Source organism: Xiphophorus hellerii, chromosome 4 (genome assembly GCF_003331165.1).
Source record: "Xiphophorus hellerii strain 12219 chromosome 4, Xiphophorus_hellerii-4.1, whole genome shotgun sequence".
Classification (NCBI taxonomy): Eukaryota; Metazoa; Chordata; class Actinopteri; order Cyprinodontiformes; family Poeciliidae; genus Xiphophorus; species Xiphophorus hellerii.
In genome coordinates this window covers 2,083,209-2,109,386 of record NC_045675.1, presented here as the reverse complement: position 1 = coordinate 2,109,386, position 26,178 = coordinate 2,083,209, and the positions used below count along the sequence as shown (strand labels likewise).

The window sequence follows — 26,178 nt, the reverse complement described above, 5'->3', positions numbered from 1 at the left end:
AAATCACGCATAAATCAGTTTGTTCTAAAAATTAGTTATTAAAAATATGCTACTCCATCATCCTCATACCATTTCCTGTCTTCTTCTTCTTTGTGGTTTCTGCCAGTAGTAACATCTGTTGGTGATCATGTGACTCATATGATGCAAAAAAAGTGTTTCCATTTCAGCTTTGTGAAATAAACCAATTTTAATACGGCAAAAAAAACCAAGAGTAAAAGATTTTTTAGCAAAAATCTAGATTTTTCTAAGTTGCTGTGTTTTCATTAAGCAAATGTATTTTTGTAATTCCAAATTACACAATTTAAAGGTTAACGGAAACGCAACTCAAGGCACCAAACTGAACAATAAGGCAGAATAACAACACCATGAAAAGTATCTGTACTGCACCAGTAGATTGACTGATTCAAGAGAAAACGGAGCCAATAGTGACTAACTGCATTTCCATTACAAATGTGCGCAAAACTTTGTCAATACTCTGAAAAAACACAATTTCGCAGTTGTGTTGTTGAGATTAAACAATAAATTAAATAAAATTACACAAAAATAAATTTATTCACACAATAAGTAATTAAAAAACATCCTGTGTCACCATCCTCTTACTACTTCCTGTCATCTTCCTTGTGGTTTCTGCCAGTAGTAACATCCTGTTGTGGATTCAGGATAAATTTTACTTTGGAGGTTTGTGAAATAAACCAGTTTCGATGCACTAAAAAGACCCAGAACCAAATCGTTTTATCAAAATTTTTTTAAATTGCTTCAATTGAGCAAACGGTTTCAAAATGTGAAATTGCATAATTTTAATGTCAATGGAAACAATAACTGAGTTAACCATGAATTTACAGAAGGCGTGAAGTCCGGTTTGTTTTGTTGTGAAACAGAAGTTTAAAAGAAAAGAAGTAATATTTCAGCCAGAAGAACCAGCTTCCAGCTCCTGGTTGTTGTTTGCGGTTCGGTTTGGAGTCCAGGTTCTGGTTTTGTTCCTGCTGATTGATGATATTGTCGTTCCGGTTCGGTTATGGATCACCTTTTACCCGGTTTTCCTTGTTACCCAGTTGAACCAACATCACAGGTTACAGACGATGAAGTCAGGGAGAAGCTGTGTGTTAAATATTTCAGACTTTGTGCCTTAAATCTGGTTTTAATTAATTCCTTCAGATGTGATTCCTTCTCCTCCAGCTCCCTCTGCGCTGTTTATTTCTGCCGCCTGGCGGCAACGATTCGGATAAATGGATTAACTTATCGTCCACCAGTTTAGAGCTCCTAAACGCAGCCTGACGGCCCCCCTGAACATCGGGCGGACGGATGCCAGAGAGGCTCTCGTTAAATTCATTTCCCCCAGTTTGTTACTCTGAAGGGTTTTGACGGAAGCAGAAGAGCTGCGAGGCTGACGAGACGAGGACAGAAAAAAAAAAGAATCAAATCTGCAGCCGAATTAGGGAGCAGCAGCTGCAATTAGAGCCGCGTTTAAGCTCTGCGGTTTTTAAATAAAATTACGGATCAAATTATGTTTTATTTTCCTCAAGAGCAACATGGAGGGTAAATTTCCGTCTGTCAGCGGGTGGCTAATGTGGTTTTGTGTTTATTTGCTGGAGCTGAGAGGCTGATTAACGGTTCTAGACCCAAATAAAACGGCTCTTTATGAACACTCAAAGTTAATTTCTGATAGAAAGAGAACTTAAAACATCTAAAAGGCCCAAATGAGTCTAAAAGGGGTTGTGGGGGTGAGTTCTGAGTAGTCAGTATCTTTCCTGGAGCTTCCAATTTGGAGAATCAGGGAGAAATTCTGATGGAGTCAAGCTAGTAACTATGGAGACCTATTTTATAAAAATTAAATAAATACACCATTAAATAGATCATAAAAAACCAAAAGAAATATATGAAAAAAAATATTAATGGAGAGCTTATTTTGTCAGTCACTTTATTCATTTATTTATTTCCGTTTTTAGAAAATGTATAAAAGAAATGATCGTTTATTAAATAAGTCTAACATTGACATATTTATCGTTGTCTCTCAGGTTGCTGGCCACTGAGCAGAGAAAATCCTGCTTCTTATTAGAATATAAGACCCTGAAATACAAAAAAGAAGAAGAAAAAACAGAGTTAAAAAAATAAAAGTCCAACTCCAGTCCAAAAAAATCTCATTCTGGTCCTACAAGCCTCGGTTTCGGTTTGGTTGAAATGAACTCTGGTTCAGTTTGAATGCATATGTGAAAGCCAAGAGGACCAGAGACCACAGGAAGTGGACTACAGCGCCAGGCATTGTGGGTAAATACAACCAAAACAAACAAGCTAGCCTAGCACAAGTGGGAGAAATGGCTCATGGTTTTTAGCCAAAAACAAAAGAGAAATTCTTCAACCGCTAAAGTCTGAAGCCACTCATGATTGTTCCTAGTCGATGAAGAAGGAAGTTGTGCTCAGTGTCTTTTGTGTCGTTTCCTTCAGTTGTTCTTGGTGCAGCGCCTCCACAGGCAAGGAGGGGAACAGGCTGCTTAGAGGTTTTGGTTTGTTTGACTCAGAGCAGAGAGAACGAGAACCACAGCAGCTGGAGATGCAACATGTTGAAGTTTTAATCCCAAATCAAACCAAATCTACCAGACTATCAGATGTAAAAACACTCTAAATCGACCTTCCTGAACGTAAATCCTGTAGAAACCAGAAAAGACATCAGTGATGCAGCAGCTTGAACCCCCAGCCTCCTTCTGCTCCCAGCAGATGTCAGCGTTACATAATCTGTCCCTGATGCAGCTCGCTCACACCAGCAGCAGGTGCTCTGCCAGGACAAGAAACAGCCAAACTGTCTCTGGGACCAACGGATCCACAACACCTGGAAACATCAGGTGGTCAGAGAGCAACGTTTCCCACGCTGCGGCCGATTTGCCACGCGACGGACAGAAAATCCAGCGTGATATCAGTGAGAATCCCCCTCTGCCTGAGATGGATTAGATGATAGCCGCCTGAGAGCGTGACTCTCTGCAGGCAGATACGTGCATGACCGAATGTCACTTTCAGTTTGCTGAGTCAGACAGCCGTCTAATCGCGCCGGCGGGGCTTATGCTGCATCCGCCTGCCAAATTAGTTTGATTACGTGCAAAGAAAGATGTGAAAAAAACACCAGCTGAGCAGAAAAACACAAACAGTGACGGGTTCATGGAAATGTTCAGGGGGAAACAGAACAGATACAACTCACAGTTCTGTCAGAGATGTTTACCCCTGAGGCCTCCAGACTCTAAGCCTCGCTTTGTTCCTGTAGTTTTACCTCCATAAACACCAGATTTTATTTTAGAACTTCATTTGTTCTGGTTTTGGCCTCCGTTTACTTCCTGTTGCCGCCATCTGAGGCTCTGATCTTCATTTCAGCTGCATGGTTCCTCTGCAGATCAACATATTAGGACCATTGTACAAAGAAAAAGGAGTAAACTCCTGAAGACTCAGAAATTTGGAGACTTGAAAGTCTAAAGTTTGCTAGACAAAACTCAGAAAGTTTTAGATTCATCTCAGAAATTTTCCAGAAAAAAAGGTAAAATTTTTTAGCTTGGAAAGTAAAAGAAATTGATAGAAAAAACTCTAGAAATTTTGTGATTAATCCCAGAGATTTCTGAGTTTCAAAAGTTGTAAATACTTTTACTTTTAGAAAAATTGCAAATTTTCAAGTTTTCATACTTCATATTCTTGTTTGTCTAGAAAATGTCTGAGATTATTCTCAAAATGTCAGGGCCTCTGTCTCTTTAAGAAACTCCTGGTCTTTCTGAAGCTTCGCCTTCAGGAAGTCATCCAACATGGCTGCTGATTAACCTTTTAACAACCTTATTGCCATGTTGCTCTGAGACGTAGCTCCTACAATGAGCTGAGCAGTTCCACCGGGTTTTTGCTAACCGCTGCTGGCTAGTCTGAAGGAGCAAAGTGGGGGAGGAGCTGCGCCTCGAAGGCGGGATGAGGTCCACTCCGCTGTTTTGCACAGCTGAATGGTTACCATGGAGATTAAAGGATTTATGAAATAATGAAAAATCAAATCAACACTCCAGTTTGTTCTTGATGAGTAAATAACATCATAGCATCAAATAAAGATATGAAAAGTTGATTTTACATATTATTACCCCTTTATATTTGAACACTCTAAAATACTCTAAAATAGTAAAACAACCTGGATCAAGGAGGTCGGCTCCATTTGGCTCCTTCACTGTAATAAAAATAGACTCTAGTGATTTTAGGGCGTCATGCTGTTTGAAGAAATCAGTTTATTTGGTTGCTTATCAAGAAGATGTTTGGTATAAAAGTTAATTATTGCCTATAAACAAACACCAGACAGAAGAAACAGACACATCCAGCTGTGGTGTGATGAATTCAGATGAAAGTGGGGCTGAGCGCCTTGCAGCAGCGGCTGTCGGCGCTCTGCCTGGTTGGCGGTGCTTCCCCGGCTTCAGTTACAGCAGCAGAGAGTCGGTTGTGTTTGGCTGCTGGTGATAAGCTGCGGCTCTTTCATCTGAGGTGGCAGCGAACGTTACTGCGGTCAGACAGGAAGCTAACAGCAGCTCCCCGAGTGTTTCTCACTGCATTGTTCTGTCTGCATTTAGAAGAAAAACCACAGATGAGTTTCAAACAGCTTCATTAGAACCGATCAGAAGGAAAGGCTGTTTGACTTTTACAGGACCGTTTCAACGTAGACGGATTTTCTGGCTGCTGTGTTTTGTATCGTTGGACGAAAGCGTTAATAAAAATTATTTAAAAAGTGGAAAGAAGAAAAACTAAAGATTTGTTTACACCAGTGGTGTCCAAACAAAACATTTAAACTACTTCTGGACATAGTATAGTGTAATTTTGTTTTGTTTTGCTTTACCTGCTCGGTAATAAAGAATTTTAATGAAGCCCATAAATCCTTAAAGATTCAAAACATTAAGTAAAGTAGAAACACTGAATTTCCAAAAGTTTGCGGTCGTATACAAGCGCATATGGAGTGCCGTAATTTGAGAACAGCTGACGGTTTGTGTGGCAGAACAAAAAATAAATTACACATCAATTTGTAAGGCTAATGAATAAATTCATAAACACAAAAATAAAGAACATTATATCTATAATTTCAGTATGTTTTAGTTTTATAAACACAATAGAGTTCCAAGTAGTTATAGTTTTTACCATTAATCACCTTTTTTATTTGTTTCACATAACAAAAACATTTTATAAATTTTATTTTTCTTTATCTTGTTAGTGTTGGCTAGATATAAAGTCTGTTTACCCGTGACACCTGACGGAAAAACGTGTAACTAACCCCGCCCCCTAAAGTGGGTGGAGCCAAGAGACACTGAGGGGCGTGTCTAAGTGTGGGTATGAGAGGAGGGGCTAAGATGGGGCAAAAGAAACTTTGTTGCTGTCATAGTTGTAGCATTTCCTCATGTACTACTGGTTTTATGTATTTCAATTAACAAAAATGTTTTCTTGATCTCAGTTTTCGTTGTTAGATTTTGTTACCGACCTGAAGATCAGATGTGAGGCAGTAGGTTCAGTAGCAAACAGAGTTTGTGCCTCAGAGTAAATCAGTGAAGCTCTGCTCCAGCGAGTCACTGAAAGTTCAATCATATCCGTTTGTCTAATCCATAAATCTGCTTTTATCACCTCCATCTTAAATCCGCAGCTCATCCGACGCTGCAGGCAGCCAGAGGACGGCCGCTTCTCCGCTTTTCCTCCTCCTGCGCTGAGCTCCCTGATGAGCGGCGGGGAAATGACTTTGGCGGCTGCTGCTAATGCCTTATAATTGGCACGAGGAGACGCTCGCTCCGAACAATTACGAGCCGCTGGATCTCCAAGCTCCGCTGGGGGAGTCGGGGACGGGTCGCTGTCATGTTGGGAGCTTCAGCCTGCAGTGTTGTACATATTTAGGAGCTTTGAAACAGGCGCAGGGAGGCAGCTGCTGCCTGAAGGCGTCGCATTCAGGAGGTTTTCCTCACATCAACTGGCAAACAGCAGCTCAGGATTCACTGTAACCTTCATTTTAATTCAAATGTTTCAGATTTTCACCATTTTCAACAAAGTTCGTATTTGTTTGATTAATTTGAGACGTTTTCCTCCCCTACCTTAAAAAACATCCAGTCGTTTTTTGGCAATAAGTTCATGTTTTTTTGGTGTTTGGAAAATGAGGCGTTTCAAAACTCTCCCGATTGTTTGGTCAAATTCCGCTGTTACCTAGCAACCCAAGCAGGGATCCGCCTGTCGCCTAGCAACCCAACCAGAGCTCCATCTGGTGTTGATGGTTTTCCATCACTATGACAAATTTTACTGGACGATAAGTTGTGCCAGAAGTTATTGCGGTAAAAGATGATATCGTTGTTTTGAGATCATTTTCAATTACTATAATATTGATGCAAGAACATATTCTCAAAGGTCAATAAACTTTAATTTCTAATGAACATGCAACACCAGAGCTGGAAGACATTTGAAATATCCAAAATATATAACCCAAACAAAAACAACAAATAAAACTAATCATCTGTAAACAAAATAAAAGGTTCTGGTTGAGACCAGAGCACCAGACTGACGACAGGTCAGTAAGTTTAAAACGTGAGAAAACCACAATTTTCTATCCATTCATTCAGTATTTAATAGAGTTGACACAAAATAATGTTACGATTTAATTATGTTTTGTTTAATTCAGCAAGTTATGAAATGCTGAAAGACAGTCGGCCATCTTGATTGAAGAGAAAAATCTGTTGGTGTTTTTAAGAAAATGGACGCTTATCAATTAATCGTCGATAGGATCAATTAACTTTATATTAACTCATTACTGGATTAGTAGCTTCTCTGATCCAAACCAGTTTTCTTTCATCTGAGGGAAATGGTTTGGGTAAATATTTTATAAAGTGCCTTGAGACAACATGTGTTGTGAATTGGCTTTATGTAGATAAACTGAATTGAATGGAAACTTGGGCTGGAGGATTTTTAGTTTTTTAAAGCGTAATGCAGCTTCATCCAGATGCCATTCAGTTTAAGAGTTTCCTTTTGTTTTGCACTGACTGGTTCAGCATCTTTTAACTCATTATTTATGAAAATATCTGGATTCTCATTTGGATGCAGCGGAGAAGATGCTCAGCGGCTCGGTTTGTTCAGACATATGAAGTGTTTGTGGTAAAGCCGCTGCTGCAGGCGCAGTTCCCCTTCATCTCGGCCGTCCTCCAGCTCTGTTTGTTGAGCTGCAGCTCCATCCATCAGCGCCCGCAGGGAGGTTCTCAGTCTGTCGCCGGCTCCTCGTCTTAAAGCCTCGTCTCTCCGCTGGGGAATCCGGCTGGAAGCAGCTTCCACGTCCCTCATGTCTGCTGCTTTCAGCTCAGCGCCGCCGATGAATTATGGAGGCGAGCGGAACAGAAGCGGCCCGTTACCGAGCGCATTCATCCCGTCCCCTCTTAGTTACTACATGGTTTAATTTTCATTTCAAAGGTTCGTCTTGTCTCAGGTTCTGCAATATCAGCAGAAACCTTAAAAACTGTGAAAAAGGAAACGCATCCTGTCTTCGATTTGCTTTCCTCGTTAAAAAAGACACAAAGACGGAACAATGGTGTCAAAACATGAGTGGAACAGCCGAGTGCATCCAGATTCTTACAGGAAACACTCAGAGATGTAAAATCACGAGTGTTGATGGAATGAAATAGGGCTACAACTAACGATTATTTTAGAATGCTACTATTCTAACAATTAATCAGTTATTCTGATGATTAATCGATTAATCGCGGCAAAAACAGAAAATCTCACCAAGTACTTTTGCTCTTATTTCTTAACATACTTGAAATATGAGAAAATTAACTTACAGACTTAAGTCATTTTCAGCCAGAAATATGAGTTTGTTTTCAGTCAATAAATCCTGAATGTTGATCAGAAACGTTTTGTTCCATTGGCAGATTATTTTATTTGTAACAATATATTTTCACCATGATTTTAGTGAAATAATCTGGCAATGGAACAAGAACTTTTTCATCAATATTAAGGAATTATTGGCTCAAAATAACCTCCTATTATCTTGCTGAGAGAACTAAATATCTTTAGTTTTCTCTTAAGATATTTGCACAAATTACTTGACTAAAAATACTTGATTTTGTGCTTTTGCAGTCATCAAAGGGAAACAACGAAGATTTTTCATTTAATCGCAAGGTTTTTCAATAATATAAAATTATATAAAATGTATAAAATTGATTGAGCTTTAAGAATGTGTTCTTGCATTACCATTATATTACTTAAAAATAAAATCAGAACAACAATATTATCGTTTATCAAGATTCTTTTCTGGGATAATTTATCGTCCAGGAAAATGTGTTATTTTGTCATTCCTAGTCAAAATAAAAACTAGTTTTTATAAATATGTAAACATATTTTGTTTTAGAGATTACAAACTGCAGCTTTGAAGGAGGAATAGGTTTGGTAAATATTTGATTCTGTTTAAATGGATCTTTGAGATGACAGGTTGGACTTCCTGTCTGCCTGGTTTGCTGCAGGTCACACGGCTGCAGCGTCTCCTCTGTCCTCGCTCTGCAGCCGTCGCCCCCCTGTGGCTCTAAATGTTCCAGCAGCTAGCTGCAGGTTTTGGTCAGTGTGTCGGGGAGCCAGGCTTTGTGACAGACTGCGCTCTGAGTTTGGGAGGGAAATCTCTTAGCTGCTCCTCAGAGCTGCAGAAGGATGTCGAGTCAATCAAATATTTATTTTTTGTGGTTTCATAACGCTTACCAAAACTGCGCCATGAATTATGTTTTATTATTTAAACTTATGCTTAGAACAGTTTGTACAAGCATCTCTGTTTGCAACTAGTGTATCTAATTGAGTTCTTGTCACCAAACATTTGCTGATATCTGCAAAGTCAGTCCAGTTTATGTAGAAAGCTCATTTAAAAACAAAATGGTTGACCAAAGTGCAATAATAAAGATATAGGAGTGAATGATCTGTGCAAACTCCTGCTTGGACAAAGTAATCTCTACTTTGACGAGTCTCAAATCTAAGACGGCCATCTTAGATTGGTGGCTGTGGATTTTAAATATGGAGTCAAAGTATGAATATGGATCTGATATTTACCTGCTGGGCTCCAGATGACCCATTTGAGCAGAATAATATGACTTCAGTCTTCTGTGATGCGTCCATGAATTAGAAAAGATGGGGAAACAAATTAGATTGGAAAAATATTTTCAAACAGTCACACAAATATTTTCTTAAAGGGGCAGTACTGTGTTTTTATAGCATAATTAATTAGCCATGTTACCTTCAGCTGTTCTGAAAATGCTACATATATCAAATATGACTTAAAAGTAATTAGACTTCTTAAATTAACATCTTGAAATTGGGCCTCTGTCTCTTTAAGAAACTGCTGCTCGTTCTTCACAAAATTATCACAACATGGCTCCTCTATTAACCTCAGAAGTAGCTCTTATAATGATCTCAGCAGGTGTTTGCTAATTGCTGTTGGCTAGTTTGAAGGAGCTGAGTGGGGGAGGAGCTGCGCCTCGAAGGCGGGGCTAGGTCCACCCAGGCATTTTGTACAGCTGAATGGTTGCCATGGAGATTAAAGGATTTCTGAAACATCCATGAAAGAATCAAATCAACACTGCAGGAATATTTCTGATGAGGGAAAAACTTTGAAACTTGATGTAAAGCTCAAAAACGTTGATTCTACATGATACTTCCCCTTTAAAATGACATAAAGTAGCTACAAAGAAACCAAAGTGAGAAAATAGATGTTTGAAGGGCGAGTATCATGGTTTGGGCAGTTCTGTTCCTGAAACGGGGAAGTTCTTCCTCTCGTTCTGCAGCTCGGAGTTGGAAACACGAGGCTGTGGGATTGTTAGCGTCTCTCTGAGACAGGAAGGGAATGTTTGTGTTTTTTCCAGCAGGATTAATTCTGCCGGACAGTCGGAGAAACAGCAGGCATTCGCTGCACAGTGTTTTTCTGCTGATGAAGGTTTTTGTTTTCCAGGTTTAGACTCAGATGATCAATGAAATCAACCGGATCGTTTGTTTTTTTCTGTCTTGGCTGCTGCCTGCGTGACTCTGTGCACCGTGTTCAGGTTTTCCCCTGTGGTGGGACGCAGACTTTACGAGTTTTATCTAGCACCATCAGGAACTGAGGGAGGCTGACTGCTGAGTGAACTCCTGAAAATCTGGTGTAGTTCTACTTTTTTAAGCTTTCAGTTTATCTACACTACTAATAGCAGATAGTTTCGGTTGTGGTGACAAAATGATGAGAAAGTTGCAGCTTCCAGTGGATTTGAGAAGAAATAATTCGTCACATTATCTGAAACTGTGCAATGGGTGTTTTCACATCAGGAGGAAGAATTGCTGTAAAGTCAATCGGCTGGGTTTTTAAATAATTTAATTTACTTTTAAATAAATAAGGCTGGTTTGAATGTTTCAAGATCCAACATCATGCAAATATCCTACAAATGCTACACAATAACCTGAAATCAAAAATAAGATTCTGTTTATTTCTGTCTTCCAGGTTTGTCAGCAGCTGTGAAGAAGACGCACGCTTGTAAGTTCACTTTTTTTAATATAGAAATATATGGATTTTTTTTCTTTTGCAATTTTATGAAATATTTAAGTCTTTTTCTAAGAATACCAAAGATAAAACCATTTTTCAGACATGAACATTGATGTTTATTGAACTTGTTTTACACGGAGAAAGTGGTTCCAAAGAACAATTAGAGTTAAAATTCATTTAATCTAGTTCTAATACTGAAAAAAAACCTTATGTGGTGCAGAATTAATCGTCAGAATAATTGATTATTACTTTATCTGTTTCCTTTGGTGATAAAAGATATTTTTTAAATGTTTTTTATTCCATTTGTTTTATACTTGAACCTTACCACAACACTGACAATATTGGTGTTAAAATCTTAAAATCTACAAAGTAGAACAAATAAAACTAAAAACAAAAGTTGAATAAATTTAGAGATAAATGGGGAAATTATTATTACAGAAAGTTATGGACAACCCTGACCATCTTTTCATTAGACTGTCTTAGGAAAACAGGGTGTCTTCAGTCAGAGGCGTCTTCAGAGTCACTGTAAAACAGACTGCTACAGGAGCTTTCCTGCCAACAGCCATCGCTATCTACAATAACTCTATGAAGAATTTTAATTAATATAAGTTATGACAACATTTAATTTCCCTTTGGGATCAATAAATTTGTAAATAAAACAATGTGTAACTTTTAGTCTATAGAAATAAAGTTACATGTTTGTATTAAATCTTTGGAATTTTTTGAAAGAGAGAAAAAAATGTTGCTTTAGAAACAATGTGGCGCTTTCTCTGATTGGCCCAGAGGCTTGTGGGTGGGGCGTTCAGAACGCCGGGGGCGTGGCCAGTGCGATGACGTCACCGTCACTCGTCCCCTCACGCTGTGCGGAGCAGCCAGAGGATGACAGAGCGGGAGGAGAGCGGCGCGGTTCACACGCAGCTCCCTCCATCAGTCTGGATTGTTCTAAATATGTATTTTGTCATTTCCGCCATGAAAGGTGAGTTGGGCTCCGGCCTCGTCTCTCTGCTGTGGCTGTTTCGGTTTGTTCCTGCGGGGCTGCGCGCCTGTTTGAACCCCGCGGCTGGTTGTTGACAGCGGAGCCCCGCAGCGCGACGCCTCGCTTATTTTGGGAGTCCGACTTTAAAGGAGAGTGTGATGTGAGACGATGCGTGTCGGACATGAATGTTCTGGAAGTGTTTCTCACACCGGACTGATTCCAATATGCTCTGAAGTTTTCTGAAAGCTTGTTTTTATCCAGCTATTTTGGTTGTGACTGAAATCTCACCAACTTCAGATTTTTTTTTGTGCACCGCTGAAGTGACAAACAAAGCATCTCTGTTAGCGGTGGCGATGTGGACCGCAGTTTGTGATAAAGGTGTGAAATCGGTAAAAGTAACGATCTTTTTAACGGTCACATAGCAAATTTTGCTGGATGCAAAAGTTATTGTGATAAACAATAATGTTATTGTTTCAAGTTTTATAATGGTAGTAATGCAAAAACACATTCCCAAAGATTAATAAACTTTTAATTCTAATAAACATTTTACTCTGGAAGAGGAAGACATTTTAAATATTCCAAATAAATAAACAAACAAATAAAATAAACTGAGTCTTCAAAAAATGACTAGATGAGACTGAAGACTTTTACCATCCAGGTTTTGGTATTAAGATGGAGAAAAGTAAAATGATAAATCATGCAAATGGAAAGTATTGAGCTCCTTTGAATTTATTAATTGATTTATTGATTATTCGTCAGGCCCATGTATGACTGTAAGTGTGTGTCACAGTAATTACAGCCCCACAAACACAAATAATGCCCCTGAAAAACATTCCCATGTGTAATACCCTGTCTTTAGGACACCAGTGTGGTTTGTGAGCTGCACATGGTAACTGCATTTTTCAATTCATTGGTGTTCAATGAACAAACAGTGGAGAAAATAATCAAACTAACAATCCTGACAATGATGGCAGTTTTGTTTTATTAAACACAGTTAATTTGAATTTACTATGATAAATGATAAAAGAAACAATAAACAGAAGAAGTTGTTTGTATTATTTTGGTGTTTGTTGTTAGGGAATGTTTTATATGAATAATATCCACCAGTAAACAGAAAAACAGGCTGATGTGTGAGAGTTTCAGCACAAAGTGAAGAAACAAACTGTGTGAAGTTTGTCCAGGTGTGAGGTGTGTCTTAACTGAATCAACAGAGATGCATATTTTTTGAAGTGCATCTTGTACCTGTGATGCATTTCTGCCTTTCAGATGGTTTTATTCTGGGAACGTTTGTGGCCTGTAATGAACCGACATGTTTTCAGGTGGTTTTCCTTTGCCTGGTTAGGGAGTGAATATGCAATGAGAGTAAGACATTTACCACTGAAAGCCTCTCAGCTGAACCCCATTTCTGTATTTTGTTTTTTTACTTTTTGTATTTATTATTTAAATAATTTTTTAATTCATTTTATTTTTAACAGAACACTAGTATGTTTTTTACTCTTCATTTTTATTTTTTATGTTATTCATTTATTTTTTAAACGAACACCATTTCTTAATTTTTTTATTTAAATTACCGTATTTTTCGGACTATAAGCCGCTACTTTTTTCCCACGCTGTGAACCATGTGGCTTGTAGCCCGGTGCAGCTTTTGTGTGGATTTTTCTTCAACCACCAGGGGGCTCTTCAGCAGGAAGTGAATCATTAGAAGTCAAAATTGGAAATCAAAGAAGAAAGCGCTCTTTTTCGCTTAGAACAAGCTCATGCTAGCGGCAGGCACGATGGAGAAATGTCTTCAAACTCAGACCCCTCATCATGGAAACAACACGAAGAAATTCATATGATGACGCTTTAAGTTGAAGGATATCGATCTGGCAGGACAGATCGATATCTGCTGCACGTAAACTCGGCGTGAACGAGTCCGTGGGAGCGGATTATATATGCACGTTTACAGTTTTTAAAAAAAACTTTGTGGGTGCGGCTTGTAGTGAGGTGCCCTCTATACGGTATATATTTTTATTTTAAATTCAGTTTTAAATTGAACCCTACTTCTTTATTTTTCAGTTTTTATTGTTGTTTCTATTATTTTTAATTTTATTCTTTTCATATATATTTATATATCTTAACAAACCTCACTTATTTTTTTTACTTTTTATTTTATTTTATTACTTAACCAAACCTCACATCATTTATTTATTTTATAAATTTTTTTTTACAACGGAAGCCCTCTTCAGTAAATCTGAAGTATCCCTTGAGGATAAACTAACTTCCTTTTGAAAACCGTTGTGTTTTAGTCAGAGTACGTTGAGTTTTGCTGCTGCAGGTTTTGTTTTGTTCGTCTTTTTGCCATCCTGTCCAGAGTTTCAGTCTGAGGGAAACGGCAGCAGGAGGCGTTCAGCCAGCTTGTTATGTCAGAGGATTACAACAGCCAGGAGATTATTTAACTGTTACTGGGAGGAAGAGGAGGAAGAGGAAGAGGTGACATCATTTCAGTCTCAACAACTGAAATATGAAAAAATGTATTTATAACCTAAGAAATGTCCCCCCTTCAAATTTATCCCTTCATGTTTGGCAATTTTCAATAATAAATAACTGAATAAACGTTTAAAGTGTAAGAAATGAACTGAATAATAAAATAAAGCCACATTTTAATAATATTACCAAAAAAAGTTGATGTTGCCTAAAAACCTGCAGAAGAGCAGATCATTTTCAGGATTTATCCACATCCACATCGGTCTGCAGCTGTTGTTGTTCAGGAATTAGTCGCTCCCGCCCGTATAAATGGGAACGAAATGTTGTCATCCAGGAATTATTCATGGCTTTGCTTCATATGTTCTTGTTTCTTAAGCCTCTTTATTAATTAATCCAGTTTGCTTGTGGTGCGTTCAAGTGCACCCAGGATTTACTGACTTCCATCTTTACTCTGATGTTTTCAGCAGCTCTTGGTTTGCAGTCGTGAGAAAAGACTCGGAAACTGAAGTCAGATTTGAAGCAGGAGGCTGTTTTTGTTGTTGTTGCAGGGAAACCGGCTCGTTTCAGATCCTCGGCGCCGTCTGCGCAGCCGTCTTTGATCTGAACGTTATTATTTCTTTAGAGCTCAGTTTGAGATAATTTATCCATCAGGGAATCGCTTCGCCCGAGCTTCAGTGTTTCTGGAGTGAGCAGCGGTGGCTGTCGTGAAGTTCTTCCTGCTCATTAGGCTCCACTTAGCGCCGCTATCCTGTTAATTACACTTTCTGCAGCAGCATCCGAGTGCAGCGTCCACAGGGAGCAAATTTAAAAGTTCAAGTGTTGGATGCAGAATAAATCGTCTGCTTCAAGCTGCTGCACTGCAACAGTATCAGTTTGCTGGCTTATCAGCCTGCAGGACATCAGATAAAGAAGGAATCTACAAAGGTTCATGAATACAATGATGGGAACAAAATGTTTATTTCAAAAGATTTAAGAGGAAAACAAGCAGCTGATTTTTATGCATTAATTAATTAGTCATCTGCATAGAGGTGTATACAACTGAATGCATATGTGAACATCAAGCGGACCAGAGACTTCTTCAAAAGCAGGAAGCAGACTGCAGCGCAGGGCATTCTGGGTAAATACAACCAAAACAAATGTGTTAGCTTAGCGTTAGCGGGAGAAGTGTCTTGTGGTCTGATAAAATCTGTCGCCTCCATTTCTATTTCCATCTGGAAGGAAGTTTTACTCAGTGTCTTCTTCAGAGGTTTTTGGGTTGTTTCCTTCAGTGGTTCTTGGTGCAGCGCCCCCACAGGCCAGGAGGGGAACAGGTTGGTTTGACTCAGAGCAGAGAGAGAAAGAACCACAGCAGCTGGAGACGGAGCAGATGTTTTGGTTCCAATGGAACCGAGTCTACCGGACTGTCAGGTGGGAAAACATCCTAAAAGGAGAAAAACACTTAAAATTTCCGTCAACCTTCCCAAAACGTGACGCCAAAGCATCTTTTACTGCAATGGTCAGAGAAACGGTCAACACCTGCAGAGCACAGGTGGAACTGATATAAACCAAAGCTTTATAAGTGAGAAGAAGATCTGGAAATGTGCAAAAAAAAAAAGCTTGAATAACAGTTTTCATATCTGTTGGTGAAATAATATGATCACTTTGGCAATATTTTGTAAGTGAGACCGAAAATGACCATTTAAAGAAAACAAGAATCAAAATTTTGCTAAATGTTCCTGTGAAAGACTCGACCTGTAAGGTTAACTAATAAACTGTTTCAGAAGTTATTGCTATAATCCACAATGTTGTTGTTTTGAGATCATTTTCAGTAATATAATGGTCATGGAATAACACATTCTCACAGATCGAAGAACTTCAAATTCTAATGAACATTTAACACTGAGACTGGAGGAAATATCCAAAATAAATACACAAAACTACAGAATCAATAAATCAAATGAATTATGAAATCTCAGCTGAACTAAAGTCTTTCAAAAAAAGGAACTTGTTGAGAAAAAGGACGAGACTTTTGTTTGTTAGAAAGAGAAAAACGATAAATAATGCAAATGGAAATTATTGAGCTTCTTTTAATTTATCATGTGATTTATTGATTATTGCGACAGGCATACGGACGTTAGAGGAGAATTTTCATAGCTGAGTTTCAAGCTTTTACTTTTTAGACTCAAAGCTTTTATGTTTAATATTGTGGTATAAAACCGTCATGAATGTCGTTTTGCTGCCCCACTTTTAACATTCAGTCAGAACAAAAAGTTCACACCAAACACTTTGATCGACTTTATTTCAATCCCCATCTATAATCCTAATCCTGTAAAACAGCAAGATCTCCTGAGGGGAAGCGGGAGGAGTCAGCAGTCGATTCTCTGTCGGATGAACAAGCTGCTGCTTCGTCTGCTGGCCGTGTTGGAGCGCCGTGTGTGCCGCCATATGTCCGCCGTTGGAAGGTCCTGACTGGAACTGGCTTCAGCGCGGGAAGAAAAAAGATTCAAAGGATGTTTGGGTCGACGATGCATCGCTTTCAGACAGAGATCTGACCTCCACACCTGTTCAAAGGTGACCTGGCTGTTATGCAGGATAACCTGTACAAAACGTTACTTTTTTTTCCACAAAATCATTCTTAGAAAACGAGATTTTATTCTGCTCAGTTCTGCCTATCTTGAGCTGTTTTAGGGCCTCTGTCACTTTAAATCCAAATGAGCTGCTGCTGGCCACGCCCCCAAACTCTGTTTACACTCAGACCTGAAAATGGCTTCAAACAGATGAGCAATTATTCAACTGTGCATCTTTGAAAAGCAAAGGTGGAGTCTCCTGCACATCCAATTAGGATGCAGCAAGTGGTTACAATTAATTTAAAATTTCTTTAATCAAGGACAGCATGTTAAACAATGTTTCATGATAAAAACACAACAGCTGTGGCTGTGGACACAGGCTAATCGGCAAACCCAGTTCTTGGTTGGACCTGTAATAAAAGACACTGAAATAAAAGTTAAACCAATCCTACGCTGAATTTCTGCAACTATAAACAAGAAAAACATCGAAACACGTTTTAGAGGAAGCAGATTTGTGACGTTACATTTCGGAGGTTTTTGAATCGGCTCGTTTTCCAAGCACCAAAAAGCATTAACTTGTCTCCAAAAAACAGCTTGATGTTTTTTTTAAGAGCTTCGACTGTTTTTAGAAACAGTCGAGACTCAAATGGAAGAACAAAACGTGAATTTTGCATATCAGGTCCCCTTTAATCTGCAGATAAAACTCAGAAAATGTCTTTTTTTTCCCCTGGCTGCAGTCTGGCTCTGTCTCAGATCTCCTCTGAGCAGCAGCCTGGGAAGACTCGATGGAAGAGCGATCTGAGCGGAGGGATGATGAAAACGGGAGCAGGTCCAGCAGCCCGCGCTCAAAGCCATTCAGTAAAACGGCGGCTCTGCGTGCGCCGCTGTTTTACGAGTGATTTCGCTGCAGATTCAGGAGGAGAACATGAAAGTTTTCAGTTCGGTTGATGGACGGCGCTCTGACGGCTGACGAGTCATTAAAACGAGTTTCCCTTCAGTTTGACTCGTGTAAAAACTCACCAGAGAGGAATCGTACTTTTTCAATCAAAACTCTCAGCTACATCAGACAGAGATGTTCTCAGCCTGAATTATGTACAAAAATACAAAGAAACCCTGGAAAGGAATAAATTCATTATTCTAATCACTAGAATACCACAGAAAATACTACAGTAGTTTAGTTTAGAAAGAAATCCACTACAAATAATATGAGCTAATAACGAATAATATAAACACTGAGAAATGATACCACAATATTTTGTAATAACAAAAAAAGTGACAGTAAAATGTTTATTATTCTTTCAGAGGCAGCTGTATGGCTGTGACACATCAATTAACACAAATACTGTTAAAAACTTTTCCATCTGTAATACGCTTCCTTATAGCACCAATATGATGTAATAATCACATTTCCAAATTTATTAATATTTACTGATGCTTTCGTTGAATAAACAGTGGAGAAAATAGTAAAACTAAATCCTGATACAGATACAGACCGTTTGGGGATTTTAAACAGCATTAACTGGGATTTATCATAATGATTAATCTGAATTATTATAAGACATTTATCAAGATAAATGATAAACAATATGATAATTAAACCTGTCGCAATAATCCATCAGTCGTATAATAAATGAAAATCAGCCTGATCATTTCTATTCTGATTATTTTTTGAAGGGAAAATTTTCTTACAGAAAGCATAATCCATTTTATTAATGGTTTCAGTTGTAAGAGGTTTTTATTTCTGTTTTTGAGGTTTTCGTTTGGATATTTAAACTGTCTTCCAGTTCCAGGTTTAGATCTCCATTAGCAATTAAAGTTTATTGATCCTTGAGAATGTGTTCTGGCATTATTATTATGGCATTACTACCATTTTATTACTTAAAAATGGTCTAAAAACAACAGTATTATTGTTTACTGCAATAACGTGCAGGACAATTTATCATCCAGTAAATCTTTTTATTGTTAGAAGTTTAATTTTTTATGCATTTAATTGTATTTTCAAAATTATTGATCGGTGGAAAAAATAACTAACAATCCTGACAATACGGACAGTTTTCCGATTATTTTAAACGGCATTAACTGGATTTTATCATAACAATAAATCTAAGTTATTATAATAAGATATTTATCACGATAAATATTATCTGATAAATGCCCAGCCATATCCCTCATTATTTCAGCTGCAGTAAAATGTGAATAAATAATGTTTTTGTTTTTCTAAATGCGACCGAACCCAAGGTTATCCTCAGACCCCCACCTTCCTCTCATCAGTTAGACTCCTCTTCCTCTTCGGATGTTTTGTTATCAGCCGGAACAGAGAAAGCGGCGCGGCCTTCAAGGCTCGGCGGCGCCGTCCGAGGGGGAGGCTGCTGGATGCTAGAGCCCAATCAGAGGTCTGCAGCTGTACGTATAAATATCTGCTGCTCCCACATCCACTCTAATTTTAGGCGGAGGCTTTGTTCAACATCTGCTTTGATGTTGAAATGCTGAATTCAGGCGGGATTAACGTTCGGAGAGCTAATTACAGCAGAGAGGAGGCTGCAGCGTCTGAGGCTTCGCCTGCGTTTGTGGGGTTTTCATAAATCTGTTAATATTTTTTAAAGTTGGTCTCAGCATCTTCCTGCCACATCTCACCCAGATAACGAGGCTTTGTGCTCTGCAATGATTTCTGGATGGATGTTGACTGCATGAATTTATCACCTGGAGCTGCAAAGTTGTTGTAAAAAGGTTTGAAAGCTCCCACAGCTTAGCACCCAGGAGCAGCAAAAGCCAGGTGGACGGCTAGCTGGGCCAAAAACCCGACCTAGCAGCACTAAAATGATCCCCAGGGCAGGGAAAGGCCCAGAAACCACGAATCAGAAACAGTACCTCCACTATTGCTAAAGCGCTTTACAAACATATCTAACTGAAGCTAATGCTAAAATGAAAGCCCAACATGGTGTCTAACTGAAGCTAATGCTAAGATAAAAGTGCTATACCATCATGGTGTCTTAACTAAAGCTAATGCTAAGATGAAAGTGCTATACCAATATGGTATCTAGCTGAAGCCAATGCTATGATGAAAGCCCAACATGGTATCTAGCTGAAGCTAATGCTAAGATGAAAGCGCTGTACCAACATGGTATCTAGCCGAAGCTAATGCTAAGATGAAAGCGCTATACCAATATGGTATCTAGCTGAAGCTAATGTTACGATGAAAGCCGACCATGGTGTCTAACCGAAGCTAATGCTAAAATGAAAGCCCAACATGGTATCTAACTGAAGCTAATGCTAAGATAAAAGTGCTATACCAATATGGTATCTAGCTGAAGCTAATGCTATGATGAAAGCCCAACATGGTATCTAGCTGAAGCTAATGCTAAGATGAAAGCGCTATACCAACATGGTATCTAGCTGAAGCTAATGCTAAAATGAAAGCCCAACATGGTGTCTAACTGAAGCTAATGCTAAAATGAAAGCCCAACATGGTGTCTAACTGAAGCTAATGCTAAGATGAAAGCCCAACATGGTATCTAACTGAAGCTAATGCTAAGATAAAAGTGCTATACCATCATGGTGTCTTAACTAAAGCTAATGCTATGATGAAAGTGCTATACCAATATGGTATCTAGCTGAAGCTAATGCTATGATGAAAGCCCAACATGGTATCTAGCTGAAGCTAATGCTAAGATGAAAGCGCTATACCAACATGGTATCTAGCTGAAGCTAATGCTAAGATGAAAGCGCTATACCAACATGGTGTTTAACTGAAGCTAATGCTAAGATAAAAGTACTATACTAACATCGTACCTAGCTGAAGCTAATGTTAAATTGCTATACCAACATGGCATTTAGCAAAAAGCGCTACACAATAATTAGCTCCACTGTTAGCGTATTAGTGGCAGCCAGTTGGGCAGTACCGACCCGCTGTGGCAGCCTGGACGCATCAGGACGGGCGGGGCGGCCACAGAACCGTTCCACATGTAACTGTAGACGACATTTTATATCTTTTTAGAGGCAGCATGTTGATCCTCAGATCCAAACTGAATTTCTTAGATCTTTAAAGCAAACATACAAGTTCTGATCCCGGAACGTAAAGTCAGGCTAAAAAGGAGCGTTTGATACGTCAGATGAACCGTTTCTTTGTTGTCTGTGGATGAAAACTTTCCTGTTTGTTGTGTTAATGTTGCTGCGCTCTTACATAACGCCCCTCTGCTTAATATAGCATCTGAGAGGCGAGCCGTCACTCTGAGAGTATAAATACACTCAGGTTGGCTTTGAGCTCTCTGACAGCACTGACACTTTATCAAAACCGTGTGGGTCCTTTATCAGAGAATCAAGGCCTTAAAAGAATGTTTACAGCTTTTCCAGACTAATTATTCTCCCTGTTCTCATATAAAAATACCTCAAAACATGTTGAAATAGTTGGAAATGATGTGAAATGACTACATATAACTTAAACAAAAAGAATTAGAAACAGAGCCGAAGTTTATCACAAAGTATTAAATGATAAAAAAAATCACAAGATAAAGTTATAATATTATGAGAATAAAGTCAAAATAAGGCAATAAAGTCATAATCATATGAATTTATTGTTATTTTATTTCATTTTTTTGAGCATGGCCCTAATAATCTGTTGCAGAATTTAAAGCCGGAATGTTTTCGACTAAACTTGTTTTTTTGTTTCCTTGTATGGTTTTTATACAATCGTAGCTGAAATCTTATTTAAAGATTTCTACCATGAAATGACGAACTTGAAATGAGATTATGTCAAACTTCACTAATTTATACACCAAAGTGTTGTAATTTCTTCCACTTATGTCTGATTAAAGGAAGAGTGATGCTGTGGGCTTCTCCATTGGTTCTTTGGTATTTTCTGTTTATTCAAAAAAGAGAAATAATCAATAATCTCTATGGTACTCAATGTTTCAAACAGGAAACAGTATTAATGTGGACTGTGTTGGATTAACTGTTGGGAGCTTTTTAAAGTTTTTTGTCCCTGACTGTTTCTTTTCTGCAGCTCAGATTGAGATCATCCCCTGTAAGATCTGTGGAGATAAATCCTCAGGGATCCACTATGGCGTCATTACCTGCGAGGGCTGCAAGGTAAGATCCATTTGATCCTGAACCTTTTGCTCTAACTCTTCCTAGATAAATACATAAACATATAATTCCTTAGCGAGTTATAGATCTTCCTCCTTCCAACAAAAAAAGGATGATCTAATTAAAGTGAAAGCTCTGAAGATAATCCTACGATGCGTTCCCACCAGCCCCGTTCAGTCGCTTTAATCCAACTCCAGTCCGTTTCCTTAGAAAGTCCGGTTCGGATCATAAAAATCAAACCTCGGTCTGGATTCGGTCGAAGTGAACTCTGATTCAGTTTGAATGAAGATGTGAACACCAAGCAGACTAAAGCCCGCTCCAAAAGCAGGAAGTGGACTGCAGTGCAGGGCATTCTGGGTAAATACAACCAAAACAAATGTGTTAGCCTACAGCTAAATGGCTCCTGTAATTTACCAAAGACAAAAGAGAAATCCTCCAGCCGCTAAAATCTGATGCTACTTCATTTATATTATATGTAGAAGGAGTGGCGCTCACTATCTGCATTTTTATTGACCAAATAATGTCGCAAATTGGAATTACAAAAATGAATTTGTTTAGTAGAAACACGCTAATTTTGAAAATATGTTTTTCGATAAAACGTTTTGGATGAAGTGTTTTTTTTCCAACTGTATCAAAATTAGTGTGTTTCGCTAAACTGCAACGGAAACACGAGTCACATGATCAACGACCGGCTGTTACTACTGACAGAAACAACAAAGAAGAGGAAGAAGACAGGAAGTGGTCTGAGAATGATGATTTTTAATGACTTATCACGTAAACAAACTTTTTGATGTGGGAATAAGTTACGGATTTTTCAACGTTACTGGAATACCGACAAAATTTTGCACTTGTAATGGAAATGCAGCTAGTGTCTTCCTCAGAGATTTTTGGTGTGAATGTGCCTTCAGTGATCTGGCAACAGGTTGCACCATAACCTCATGGAGAATGAATAAAAGAAAAGAAAAGAATCAGTCAGGATGCAACTTAGAGGTAAAATATTGCTGCCTCCCCCTCCCACTGCCGCCCTGGGAAACCGCCCCTGCGTCCAGCTAGCTGCTCCTGCTTAGCTTTTGTTTACAGTTTCTGTGAGAATTGGGTCTGAATTGTTAGCAGCTGCAGGCGTTTCCATGTGGATTATCAGTCACAAGGCTTCAGCCACTCTGACAGCTGGAGGCTCATCTAACAATCAGCCACTTCATGGAGGTTTCACTGAAAAGCCATGAAGGCGGAGAGACACGCAAACCCAAACCCAAGATCCAGCTTGAATAATGATCTACTCAGATCGATGTTCTGATTAATTAGTCAGTTGGGTATATTTGGAGACTTTTTACTGATATTTCATTACTTTTAGGCTGTAATTTGATAATGGATGACACCGTCCTCTCATTTTATGGAAACTGTTTAATTCTGCAGATCTTTTATTATCTTAAAGGTGGTATATTATGCTTCCTTGAACAGGTTATTATCGATCTATGGTCTATATAAAACATGTTCACATTTTTAGCACAAAATCATCCTTAGATATGAGATTTTAATCTATTTTGAGCTCCTTTCAGAATGAGCTGTTTTAGGGCCTCTGTCACTTTACATCCAAATAAACTGCTGTTGTCCACGCCCCCTCCAACTCAACATCAACATCTCACATACATGTTTGAAAAGCAGAAGTAGAGCCTCCTGCACAACCAACAATAAAGCAGCAAATAGGTTCTGGATGGTAAATCAAAAACAAAACACTAAAACCAGCTGACCAAACATGCTGGAACTCCACCTGGGGTGCTAGGTAACGGGGCTGGGCTTCACTGGGGTTGCTAGGTATCTTGATTGGGCTTCGATGAGGTTGCTAGGTAACGGTGAATGAGGCTTAACAACCGGCAGGTTTTTGAAATGGCTCATTTTCCAGACACCAAACATTCTTAACTTATTGTCAAAAAAACACTGGATGATTTTTTTAAGTGCTTAGATTGTTTTTGGAAACAGTAGAGTCCCAAATGGAAGAATAAAAACATCCAAAAAGTGAATTTTAAATAATCGCTCCCCTTTAAAACTTTGGTTCTGGTTCTGAAGAAGGATCCGGTAAGCATTGCCTCTGAAGGATAACTTGAGTGTTTTGCCTCTGGTCTCAGGGTTTCTTCAGGCGGAGTCAGCAGAGCAACGCCTCGTACTCGTGTCCGCGGCAGAAAAACTGTCAGATCGACCGAACGAGCCGGAACCGCTGCCAGCACTGTCGCCTGCAGAAATGCCTGGCTGCCGGCATGTCCAGAGACGGTGAGACACACACACACTGAAAACACCAACCGACCCACCCAACACCAAACGACCCACCTAAACACCAACCGACCCACCCAACACCAACCGACCCACCCAACACCAACCGACCCACCAAACACCAAACGACCCACCAAACACCAAACGACCCACCAAACACCAAACGACCCACCAAACACCAAACGACCCACCAAACACCAAACGACCCACCCAACACCAAACGACCCACCTAAACACCAACCGACCCACCGAACACCAACCGACCCACCCAACACCAACCGACCCACCCAACACACACTCACCTGCCTAAACCAGCAGGAGGGAAGTACGCACGCCGCACCAGGAATAGCCCATCTTTCTTGGTCCTAGAGCCGTGGGCAGCTGGACCACCAGGAGGCGCCAAAGGGCCTTAAAGCTTTTAGTTCTGCCACTTCAGTTTGGACTATAAATCCAAATATTTCCCAGTTCCAAACATGAGTTAAATAGATGTTTTCTCGTCCCGCTCTCTGGCAGCCGTGAAGTTCGGCCGCATGTCGAAGAAGCAGCGGGACAGTTTGTACGCCGAGGTCCAGAAGCACCGGCTCCAGCAGCAGCAGCAGGCGCCCAGCCGGACCTCCCTCAGCGTCGGCAGCCCCAGCCCGGACGAGGCCGACCCGCCGTCCCCCCCGTACACGCTGTGCTCCGCGGGCCTCACGGACCCAGCAGACGACCCGGCCTGCTACACGGACCGGACCTCACCAGACGGAGTATCTCTGACCGCCAAGGTCTGCAGCTGTAACTCCCACATTTGATCTCATTAGCAACCATTTCTGCATCAGTTATGTTGCTGTAAACAGGCAGAGTCAGGAGCAGGAGACACAAGATGTGGAGGTTTCTACCTGGACATCCAGCCGTCTCCGGACCAGTCCGGACTCGACATCAATGGAATCAAACCAGAGCCGCTGTACGACTACGGACACGGCGACGACTTCTTCCCTTACTGCTCCTTCAGCAACGGAGACGCTTCTCCAACCCTGACCGTGGCCGAACACGGTGAGTCCATACTGCATCTCCTCAGAGAAACTAAACAGTTGTTACGTCCTGAGAATCTTTGACCAGAACCAAAGAGGATCAGGATAAAATGAGACGCTGGACAGAAGCAGCAGACATGAGCTTCCTGTTTAGGCTGGCCGGGTTCTGCAGGACTTTCAGGTTGGAGCCACTGATCCAAACTGGAACAGAACCAGAACATGAGTCCATTCTGAGAGAACACGTGGAGACAGTTGCTAGGGAGACGGATGGTTGGGTCTCCCTCATGGAACCGTTACAGAACCAGCACAGGTTGTAGAACGTTTGTCTGCAGCTGTAGGGAATCAAACATGGAGTGAATCTGTTTCAGCAGCAGCAGATGAAGAAGAATGAGGAAAGATTGAGAAACCACAGAGGAAGAAAGCAGTTGGAGGTTCTGACTGCGGGCCGTTCGGCTCAGATTGCCTGCAGGTCGGAGGCTCATTAAAACCTCAGTGTGGTGATTCGTTATCGACTCGTTTGGGGAATTCAGCTTGATTTTATTTTCCCTGGAGATTTTCTGAACGATAAACTCCAAAACTCACCAAACAGGAAGTGCATCATCATCTGACTGAAGCTTGGACTCTTTCTCTGTTTTATTATATTAACTAAAAACAACAAATGGCTGCAGGTTCAGCTTTATTCTCATCTAATTAACTGCATAAACATAAGTTTTCCCTCTAATTTCCATTCATGAATATTTATTTGGTAAAAAGGCTAAAATAATGCTGACAGGAAAAATGAAGGTTTATTATAAATGATGTCACTTTTATTTTTCAGGCAGATTTTCAATATTTTTGGGGGGTTTGTTGAAGTTTCTTCTTTGGACTTTCGTTGCATTTTTACTCATTTTCTAATTTATTTCTGAATTTCAGCTCATCAGATCAAGATGTATGATTTTAGAAATTTGTGATTTTTTTCACCAATCTTACTGCACCAACAAAACAACTGACCTGAAACGATTAATCAGATTAATATTGATTAATCACTATTTGAAATAATCGTCAACTAATTTAGTAATTGATTAGTCATCAACTGGAGTATACAGACTCTAAAATATGCCAATAAAAGTGAACTCTGGTGCAGTTTGAATGCAAATGTGAACACCAAGCAGACTGGAAACCGTTCCAAAAGCAGGAAGTGGACTACAGTGCAGGGCATTCTGGGTAAATACAACCAGAACAAACATGCTCGCCTAGCACTAGTGGGAAAAATAGCAGAAGAGAAATCCCACAGCTGCCAATATCTGACGCCACTCCATTTTTGTTTCCATTTGGTGAAGAAGGAAGTTGTGC

The 26,178-nt window shown here is 39.7% G+C and overlaps 1 protein-coding gene across 2 annotated transcripts in view; it reads left to right on the top strand.

Moving 5' to 3' along the window:
• LOC116719267 (nuclear receptor ROR-alpha A-like) overlaps nt 1-26,178 on the top strand; it is a 48,625-nt gene that overhangs the window by 16,940 nt on the left and 5,507 nt on the right. The window contains exons 2-6 of one of the 2 annotated variants that reach the window (XM_032561759.1): nt 10,460-10,492; nt 21,489-21,574; nt 23,695-23,836; nt 24,350-24,600; nt 24,673-24,868. In XM_032561759.1, the coding sequence (XP_032417650.1) occupies nt 10,460-10,492; nt 21,489-21,574; nt 23,695-23,836; nt 24,350-24,600; nt 24,673-24,868 (708 nt within the window). Of the gene's footprint in view, nt 1-10,459; nt 10,493-11,264; nt 11,478-21,488; nt 21,575-23,694; nt 23,837-24,349; nt 24,601-24,672; nt 24,869-26,178 lie in introns of those variants that run through there. The other variant, XM_032561760.1, reaches the window with a different exon arrangement.